General features: G+C 34.8%; 1 protein-coding gene across 2 annotated transcripts; it reads left to right on the top strand.

Annotated features, from left to right (window-relative positions):
• The first annotated feature begins 939 nt into the window (after window positions 1-939).
• LOC110796548 (transcription factor HHO2) lies at window positions 940-5,052 on the top strand. 2 transcript variants are annotated; one of them, XM_022001609.2, is made up of 5 exons: window positions 940-2,570; window positions 2,690-2,976; window positions 3,083-3,446; window positions 3,631-3,707; window positions 4,386-5,052. In XM_022001609.2, exons 1-5 carry the CDS (start codon window positions 2,447-2,449, stop codon window positions 4,731-4,733), a joined length of 1,200 nt encoding a protein of 399 aa, XP_021857301.1. In that variant the 5' UTR covers window positions 940-2,446; the 3' UTR covers window positions 4,734-5,052. The 2 variants fall into 2 exon arrangements, with proteins under 2 accessions (XP_021857301.1, XP_021857302.1); XM_022001610.2 differs by having other exon boundaries at window positions 2,127-2,570; window positions 3,092-3,446.
• Window positions 5,053-10,953: the final 5,901 nt, after the last annotated feature.

Raw genomic sequence — 10,953 nt, 5'->3', positions numbered from 1 at the left:
TTGGAGGGCACTTGAGGCTGCTGCAAAGGTAGATGAACATCTGCTATCATTGCCTTGTCTGCGTGCCATTGCTGTGGCTGTTTCTGATCTGCTGCGCGTTGTGCCTTGGCTCTTGCTCGTATTGTTGGGGCTATGCACAGCTGCTATTAGGATAGTGTCATGGAGCTAATGTGAGCGCAAGGGGCATGAACTTGGCTGCAACGATGGCTTAAAGGAGCAGCAGCCTCGTGCATTGATGTGAGTATTGTTGTGAGTGTGACTGTAAGGTTGTTGCTCGTGTACAGCAGCTATGGCTGTTGTTGCTATGGCCTGTTGTTGCACAAAGAATCTACGTCGCTGCACAAAGATGCCACGTCGCTGCACAATGCAAAGTATCGTATAGCACACAAGAAAATCGTCAAGCATGTTATTAAAAATCAAAAAACATTAATATTTATTCATTTATCGTTTTTGCAAATCGTGAAGCATATAACTCGTCGACAAGCATAATGACACAATATTAACACGTTAATACTCAAAACGAACCTTTACGCAACGAGAATGCGCGCAAAAGGCATATTTAGAGCAAAAACGACTAAAATATGCGCAAGACGAGAAAATGTAACGATTAATGCAAAAATGCGATAAACGAACTAAAAACGATAAACTAAGCGAAAATAATAATAAAAAGCTGATAAAATGAACTAAAATCATAATCTAAGAGCGACATAAAGGTCGCTCATCATTAACCATTTCTATTATTGGTTGTTTGGTATATCATAGAAAAGGAATCACTTATATACAATTGCCTTACATAATATTTATATGAATAAAGGAAGAAATCATAATGAATCGAAACTGGTACAAATTAACAACAAATAAAACATTGAAGAACCGCCATACTCCTCCCCTGTTTAATTGTTTATATATAGCATGTAAATAATTATGTACTTTGTATTATATTTATGTAAATAGTTAGTAGTAGGACAACTCATCTTTTGCTGTACATATATGGTTTTTATCCCCTTTTGCTAAGTAATCCAATTAGTTGAGTTTTATAGCACTATATACGAAGAGCTTCATCTTCTCCAGTTTGCCCACCCACCCACCATCCACCATTGACCCACCACCTCCACCATCGCAACAACCGCAAATAAACTTCGCCTCATGTGCAGTCCGTCGCTTGCACGATAAATCTAGTTTCAATTGGGAGTAAGCTGAAAGGAGAGAGGGGGGAGAGAAGAACAAAGGAGAGGGAGAGAGCAAGGATGCGGTGTGCATTGTGCATTAGAAGGGGAAACCGTAATTGTTACCGTAGCATTTGGAGCAGTAACGAAGTAGGGGAATCAATTACCCTTGAATAACGGTAACGTTTACCGTATACTCCATACCAAACGGCTTATAACGTAAATGGTTATTTGATTCCGTTTCCAACTCTAAAAATTTACATACCAAACATCCCCTTAAAATAACTCAACACGGTACATTTTAAGATGCTATACATCTATTTTCTTAGAGGATATTCCATCTCCACCTATAAACATGTCTCGGATGGGATCACATTTTTTTTTTTTAATAGGTAAGAAGAAGGGACCCTAACTGAACCAGCACCTAGCACAGGTCAACCAGCTCAGCTCCGCAGGTCATCGCTTGAGCCATCACAATAGAAATAGCCTAACACAATGTATTCATTTGAGCCAATTTAATAAATAGAGACGTTAGAGCATCTCCAATGGTTGTAGCTAGGGACTAGCTTGAAATTTATAAAAGTTTCAAGCTAATAGCTAGATCATTGGAGTGAAAATAATAAATTAGCTTGGCCAAACAAATTAGCTTAAACAAGCTAATTTGCTTGACAACTAGCTACCAAATGTTGCCAATTAATTAATTGACAAGTGGGCCAAATGTGACCAATTTAAATAACAAGCTAGTTGCTAGTCATTGGAGTAAAAATTAGCTAGACAATGAAATAGCTTGAAATCTTATGTGACATAACAAGCTAATTATCAAATTAACTTACCATTAAAAATGCTCTTATAAACAACTTTATATACTCCGTATTTTTTTTGTTAAAATACATTGACATCAATAATAAATAGGTAAGGTCATATAAAAACCGACGAAAAGGAATCAAAATCTGGAATATTCATCCAACTCTACAAAGCTACCTTTTTCTCTCTCACTAGAAACAAGGAAAAAAAGAGAGAGAAAAATAGAAAAAGATTCGTTAGTGTTACGCGACGGGCCGACTTTGAAATACTTTTGCTCTAATCTTCATTTTATTTCCTAAAAATTTAAAAACTTATGTATCAAGTTTATTCTTTTTTGTGATTCTATTTAGATCCTTTTGTTATTTATTTCTTGAGCCCCACCCTTTTTCTTAGCTTCCCATAAAATCAACCTTCAGAAATCACAACCTTTCTCCATTTTTAGTGAGTTTGGAAAATAAATAAATAAATAAATAAAAATGATGGATTTTAGAGATAATATGCACAAATGTCAGGAATATATACATGCTTTAGAAGATGAAAGGAAGAAGATTCAAGTTTTCCAACGTGAACTCCCTCTTTGTCTAGACCTTGTTACTCAAGGTAATTACTAGTATTAATAATATCGTTAATGAATTAAGGTGTGTGACGCGTTGTTTGTTACGGAGTATGAAGTATATTTGTGGCTGGTGATGAAATTGATTGTTTATTTTTTATTGCAGCAATTGAGGCATGTAAGAGACAATTATGTGGGAATGGAACAACAACTACCACTACAACAGAGTGTTTTAATGGACATTCTGAGTGCTCAGAACAAACAACAAGCGACGGTCCAATTTTGGAGGAATTTATACCTTTAAAAAGGAGTAATTCTCCCGATGATGATGACGAACTTGAATCAAATAAGCCCCAAATTAATAACAATGATAAATCCGGCAAGAAATCAGACTGGCTTAGATCTGTTCAGTTGTGGAATCAAACCCCAGATCCACCCACTACCACTCAAGAGGTTGGCTTGGTTTAATTTACTTTTTTTTTTTTTTAAAAAAAAAGGGTTATTTTGATTAATTTCTGTAATTTTGTTTAGTTTTAGCTAATTTTGACGAGATTTGTAGGATCACCAGCCAAAGAAAGTGGCGGTTGTTGAGGTGAAGAGGAATGGTAGTGTTGGTGGTGCATTTCATCCATTTCAGAAGGAAAAGAACAACAATGGAGATGAATCCGACAATAATAATACAAATAACAAAAACAATAGCAAGAAACAAGCTACATCAACACCGGCTGCCTCCGCTTGCTCGACTGTTCAAGAGGAAGAAATGGGACCGAGTAGTGGCGGAAGCGGCGGCAGTGATGGTGGTGGTGGTGGTAGTAGTAAGAAGGAGAAAGATGCACAGTCTCAAAGGAAAGCAAGGAGATGCTGGTCTCCTGAGTTGCACCGGAGATTCGTGCATGCTCTTCAACAACTTGGTGGTTCACATGGTAAGTTTAAAATCTCAGATTATATTAATAAACTTTGTGTTACTACATCGTATATGCATATAATTAATTAATCAATCAATTCAGCATGCTATGATATTGATTATTGGATTGTTTATGTACGGAACAATGGGATTAAGGGGTTGAAATTAGGTTTTGATTGGTTGTTTAATGATTGGATTTGCAGTTGCTACACCAAAGCAAATAAGGGATTCCATGAAAGTGGATGGACTTACCAATGATGAAGTTAAAAGCCATTTACAGGTTTCTACCCTCCCTCTTATTTATTTATTTTGGTTCATTTTGTTCTTTCTTCAATTATTGGTGTTAGTCTTGTGGTGTGGTCGTTACCTCTAATATACTTTGTACTATAAAAACTTATTAAGAGTTTACAACTTTGGTGTGAAATCTAATTCGAATTCAAATTCAAATTCAAATTAACCTTGTAGGCGAAATCTCTTATTGAAATTGGAGATCTCGTATTCAATTTTAAGATTCCTTACCATATTGTGATTTAGATCTTATCGTTTCAGATTATTCTACTCTGTCTACGATAAAATGATTATTCCACGTCCTTCTTTCCTACAAAGACTTGTTCTTTTGGCTTTTCTTTACCAAACCAAGTCAATTACTTTTTACTAATAATAGTTTTCCTTTTTCTACAACCAATTTACCAAATGTAAATGTTATCCTTGAATAATCTTTTTTGAGTATCAAAGAAGGAAAAAAAAAGTTTTATTGAATCTGTTACATGGTCAAAGATGTGAAATTAGGCTTTCATATTGATTGAAGATTCCATTATCCCGTCCTGAAATGTGTCACATGTGAATCCCCTGTTTCACTATTCAACATTTCAACTAAATGAAAGGGGTAAAATGGGTTTTCACTTTTCACAACATTCCACCATAGATAATTAAATATTTGTGTAATGTGTATTAACAGAAATATAGGCTGCACACAAGAAGACCAAGTTCAGCTCATCACAACAATGGCAACCAACAAAGTCCTCAATTCGTAGTCGTAGGAGGCATTTGGGTGCCACCAGAATACGCTGCAACGACAGCAAGGGATACAACAACCACGGTTGCTGCTTCTGGTGGCATCTATGCTCCCATAGCAACTGTGGCGGCACCACCACGACCCATGCACCAAACATCGACACAAAGGCAATCCAGTGATCAATCACATTGTGAGGAAAGGGGAAGTCATAGTGAGGGTCATGTCGTCCATTCCAACTCCCCTACAACGTCGTCTTCTACCCACACAACCACAGCTTCCCATGCACAGTAATTAAGACTTTTAATTTCTTTGTAACTTTTTCTTTTACAAATTCATAGAAAGCTAGACCAGTGTAAGTGTAGAGATTTTGTAACGAGTCATCGGACATCGGTGGAACTAGCTAGGTCGTCCTACTTCTTCGTATGATGAGGATTGAGGAAGATAAACACGTACTATAAAATATTGCCAGATATACAACAGAAAAATATGTTCGGATTCTTTGTATAATCTATTATTCTTCATGCATCATATCCTTGAAATTATCTTTATGAAATGTCATTCAATCTTCAAAGTTGAATGACCTATATAATACATCTCTTCATCTTTCTAATCATTTTCTTCGTTGGTTTCTATTGCTGTTTTCTTTCGGGGGTTCATCATCCAGAAGGATAATGCAAGTTGAACTTGCGACTTATCTTACACATACCCTCAATGTTAGCAAGTAAACGTTGTCTAGCTATACCAAAATATCATTGGTTAGTTTCTGTTGTTGTTGATTGTTTCTTGATATTTTTTCCCTATGGTAGCAGAAAATGTTTGTAAAACTTTACATGAAAATGTTGACATTGATCGTCTTCATTCCTAACATAAAGAAAAAATCATTAATACGTAACAAACAATTTAATATCACGTAAGAAATTAAAAAATATCACGATTAGTTATCACTTATCACCCTATAAAAACTCAAAACATAAGCCTTTTTTTTATACACAGACTATTTAATAGGTTTCACAATTATTATTCGTCATCGTATAGGATTCTAAAAAATTGCGACCCAATTCAGTGTTACATGTATTATGGAATTAAAGGAGTATTAATTCACATATTGTTGCTTCCCTTCCCTTCAAATATTTGTTTGGTAAGGGTAAAAGTCGATTTGTTGGTTTGCTCCGGACTAAATGTTTTTCCTTACCAAAGTGAACAACTTTGCTCCGAGTCATGGTTCATTAAGCATAGATATATGAACAAAAGTTAGAATATTTTTTTTTTAGTTTAGTAAGAAGAAAGGACTTACTAAAATAACACCTGTCATAATTTAGTCAGCTCAGCTACACATGTCTACGTTTGACTTACTATCAAACGTTTTGCAATTAATGGGCTCATGGACCGACCATGTAAATTATAAATCAAGTCACAAGGAGAGTTCCCCACCAGCTTATATTGGTTTAATTAGTTGAACATGAAAATATAATTTCATATCATAGGGTTTTTTTCGTGGTTTCTAAACGCAACCTGATTTTACTTAACTCGACACTTTTACTTTCATTTTTCATTCTAAAAAAAATCACAACTTCCAGGTTTATTATTTTCTCTCAGCCTTTTTTGATATTATTTTGGTTCAAACAAATTTGATTTTTAGTGTCACATATCTAATCAAATTAGAATACATATTTCGATGGAAATGGACCAATTTTTTTTGACTTGGAAGACCTTGAGATTGAGATAATTTTCGTCTTTTTTCCTGTTTTTTCGAGCATTTTCATGCAATTTGTATGAAATAGATGTTTATATTTTGTACAGATTATAATTAACTATTTCGTACTGATTGAACAAAATTTAGTTAACTATTTCATATAGATTGTACATAACAGAAGTAAGTATCCCGTACGAATGAGTTAATTATACTTTGTTCAATTAATTGTAAGGAATACTTAGTTCTGTTATGTTCAATCTGTATGAAATAGTTAATTGTACTTTTTTCAATCTGTACGAAATAGTTAGTTATATTATGTTAAATATGTGCAAAATAGAAGTATTTATTTCATTTAAATTGCATGAAAAAACTTGTATAAACAGGGAAAACAAAAAATATACCACAATTCCAAGGTTTTCTATGTCAAAATAATCGCCCATTGCAATCAAAATACGTATTCTGATTTAATTAGATACACAGGACACAAATAAATAATCTAATTTATGTGAACCAAAATAATGTTAAAAAAAGTTTGAGAGATTACGTTTTTTTTTTTACAATGAAAAACTGAGAGTAAAAATAATTGTGTCAAATAAATCTGGTTGTGTTAGCACTTTTTTTTGGGTCTAACTTTGGTATATATATAACACACAGAGTATAGAGTATCAAGCATATCCTATGCATAAATAGTAAGATAGTGATACATTGGCCGATATTGTTCACTAGTGACTAGTGACTAGTGACTAGTGCAAGATGCGTGATGATATTTGTTTGTAACGTTAGAAAACGTGGTGCGTAAAGAATCCAAGAACCGCGAGCGTTCTAAGTCACGTCAACCCCATGAATCCATGATAATAAAATTAATAAGGTATGCCTCTTTTAAAGGGACATTCTAGATTAAACTTTGATTTATTCATGGCCCCACCATCCGAATATTCCAGTGTCTTAAAAGGTATTTTTATTATAAAAATGCAAAATGTGCATCTTAATTTCGCATTATATAATTTGTTCTATTTTGGTGTGAAATTCCTTCAGAAAAATAAAAATTGGGTGCAAAATAGCTGGCACTATTCTATACTCAGTATATTCTCATGATTCTTTTATATTATCGTCTTTTAGGAAAGATATTCTACTATCTCGGATATCCTCTTCCATTATTCACCAAAAATAAGGCAAAAGCAAACAATTTGTGTGCCCTTCATTTATATTATACTCCGTAATTATTACTGTGTGACTGTGTGTCGTGATTTATTAGACATAAATTATAAAGTAACTCTTGTAAATCATTTACATAAACACTAATACTGGTAACATAAAACAAGGAAGAAAAAGGTTATCCCGTCTCTTTGTTCTTTACGTATGGTATTTTTTACGCGTTTAGTATTTTTCACGCGTTTTAACGTAAATAATAAAAAGAGACGGAGGGAGTACTCCATTGGATACCCTTGCAAAGCTAGTTCTTTTGATGAAAAACATGCATGAGAGAGTAATTGTCTTCCTCAAATATACTATGTATACACTACAAAAAATTGTACTATTAATGACGGGAAATCCCCTCGCGAAAGGTCAATAATCGTTGATTAACGACGGGATTTCCTGTCGCGAACCCGTCATAAAAGGGGAAGTCGTTAATAGAAAATTCCGTCGTAAATCCGTCGTAAACCCGTCGTAAAAGACATTTGCGACGGTTATCCGTCATTGTTTGGTTGTTAGCCCCGTCGCAAAAGGCTTTTGCGACGGGATTTTTGACCCGTCGTAATTAGGTTGTCGTTAAAGATACAAATTCTTGTAGTGATAATACATTAATACCTATATGTACCTTAGTCACATAATTTGATGAATGAATACATCTCGATTATCTTCTAGAAAATTTGATTTACATTACTTTGGGATGTCTTTTTCGGATTGCTCTATATTTTAAATGGTAAGTTTTTCGATTTGTTTTTTCTTTTCTCTAATTTTTCCCGTTATGGATTCACTTTATTAACCTATATGCACATTTTACACTTAGGCCATGTTCTTTTAAACTTAATTTCAGTTTCATTCAGTTCAGGTCCGGTCAATCAGTTCAAAAAAATGACATTTGTGTTCATCTTCGTCTTTAATGATTTTATTTTATTATTTTGTTTATTATTATGGTGTTGAACATTACTATTAGTTATATTGTAATATTAATCTTTATTTATTAATAATTTTTATTATTATTTATATTGTTATTATTATTACTATTACCATTACAGTTACTATTACTATTACTATTGTTATTGTTATATTATTATTATTATTAGTATTATTATTATTACTTATTTATTATTTACTATTCATTTAATTCCATTAAATTTAGTTCAGTTAAGTTCCATTCATTTCCATTCATTTTAGTTCAGTTCACTTCAGCCAAAAAAAGCTCAAAAGAACTGGACCTTAATTCTTAACCTTGACAATAAAAAAATAAAAAAAGGAAAGGAGGAAGTATGCATAAACACACGTTAAGATTCCAGGTCACGCACTTGTACTTCCCCTGTTCCAAAACACTCATACTTTTTTTTACTAGACACACTTGTCAATTCACAACTTTCACCACCAATATCTTTAACTATATGTTACTCCCTCCATTCCTTAATACTCGCCCCAGTTTGACCGGCATAAACTTTTAGGCAATTTAATTGACTTATTAATATATTAGATGGTAGTTTATAGTTAGGTTTTTTTTTAATATAATTAATGGAAAAGGTGTCAAATAAATAAAGGGTAGGGATGTGTGCGTTGAATTTTTTAATGCTTTAGGAATTAAGAATATATGTGGGTCATAGTTAAGTGAGAGAAGTGATATAACATTAATAAAAGTATGTCATTCATAGAAACGTGACGAGTATTAAAGGACGGTTTTATAAGGAAAGCGGAGAGAGTATTAAGGGACGTAGGGAGTATAAAATTTATAAATAATTAATTTTTGAAAATATATATTAAGATGAAGCCAACAATATATTATATACTACTCCATAATATTTGTTTTCATATAATAAAAATAAAATAGTATCAAAGTGAATTATGTGAATAATTCAAAGAGTCAAAATGATGCTAGTATTTTCGGGACGGAGGGAGTAAGGTGTAGTTGTACACTGTTAGAAAGGTCTAAGCTTTACTCCGTATTTTTCAAATATTGATCCTAATGGATTAGCATTGAAACTGCATTCTAAATACGTGTAATAAAATACCAACATAAGTTGGTGGAGTTGGTGGATAACTCACCTTATGACTTGGGGGTCACAGGATCGAGTTCCATCAGCTGCGAAATGCTTGAGAGTGACTCATACAATGACCTGCGTAGCTGAATTGGTTACCATGTGTTAGGTGTTGATTCAGTAGAGTATTTCTTCTAATCTATTAAAATACGAAGTAATAATAATAATAATAATAATAATAATAATAATAATAATAATAAAAATCCTTAAGGTTAACCTCTCTCTTTCCATGGTGTAGCGCACGATAAGGTTCTCTGCTATCGTACACCCACCATTGGAAATGGCGAGGAAGAAGAAGAATCAGAAACAAGAAGTTCGTGAGATCAATGAGGAGGCCTCTGCGCTTCTTCATACTGCCTCTTTGCGCCCAATGAACCAACATCAGTTGAGAAACACCATACCCAGCAATGGAGATGAAGTCCGACTGCCGCCGGTAATCAGGACGCCATTCCCGTCGCATCCTTCTGCTGGACCACCTTCACCACACACTCAAGAAGCTATTGCGGCGTACCATGCTGCCATCAACTACTCTCCTTCGTACCAATCGGAAACCAGGGGTGTTCACTCCGAGATTGTGGGAGGTATGGAAGAAGGACAGGGGGGTGGGAGAGTGGGTGGCTCTGCTCTGGAAAGGGTGAAGGAAATGGTGAGAAACGTTAATGTTGTACTGGGTTTGACAAATGGTACGGAAACCCTCGCAAGCAAAGGGGATCTTGATTCCTCTGAAACAGAGCATGGTGGTACCTCTGGAGAACTTGGAGACGAAGGCACTAGACCTCCATTAGAACAGCAGCACACCAGGGTTGACCCAAAATCATCTTGGGTGAATTTATTTCGAGGACCCCAACTCACTGGCAAAGGTAACTCCCTCTCCTTTATTGCTCCCACAATTTTGGAAGGTACTCCTGTTGCTATGCTTGACAAGGTTGATATGAGTAAAATGGCTGCTATTTGGGATTGTGCTTTGATCATGTATGTTGTTGGTGATAAACCCTCCATTGGGGCAATAATTAGGTATATTGATAAGGAATGGGGTCATGTTGGTAAGCCTAATGTGTTTCTACATGATGAGGGCTATTTTGTGGTTAAATTCTGCTCAAAAAGGGATAGAGATGAGGTACTGGTTGCTGGACCTCACACTTTCTTTGGTAGGCCTATGATCACTAAGCCATGGTCATCAGATTTTAATTTCCAAGAGGAAATTCTCAGGGTAATTCCTGTGTGGGTGAAGCTCCCTAACCTACCTCTGTGTTGTTGGGGCATGGATTCTCTCAGTAGGATTGGGAGCCTTGTTAGGGTTCCTTTATTTGCTGATGAGTGTACCTCTAAGCAATTGAGGATTTCTTTTGCTAGGCTCTTAATTGAAGTTGATGTTACTAAAAGTGTCACCAAGGTTGTTCAAATACAGGACTCTTGTGGTAGAACCTTCAATCAGAAAGTGGAGTATGAATGGCTCCCACCTTTTTGTAAGGAATGTCAAATAATTGGGCATGATTGTTCAGTTAAAAAGGGTCAAACAAGATATCAACCTGCTACTCATGTTCAACCAGTGCAGAAAAAGGTGACTAAGGTCTGG

The sequence above is a fragment of the Spinacia oleracea genome, chromosome 3 (assembly GCF_020520425.1).
Source record: "Spinacia oleracea cultivar Varoflay chromosome 3, BTI_SOV_V1, whole genome shotgun sequence".
NCBI classification, from domain to species: Eukaryota; Viridiplantae; Streptophyta; class Magnoliopsida; order Caryophyllales; family Amaranthaceae; genus Spinacia; species Spinacia oleracea.
This window is presented reverse-complemented; position numbering and strand designations above follow the sequence as displayed.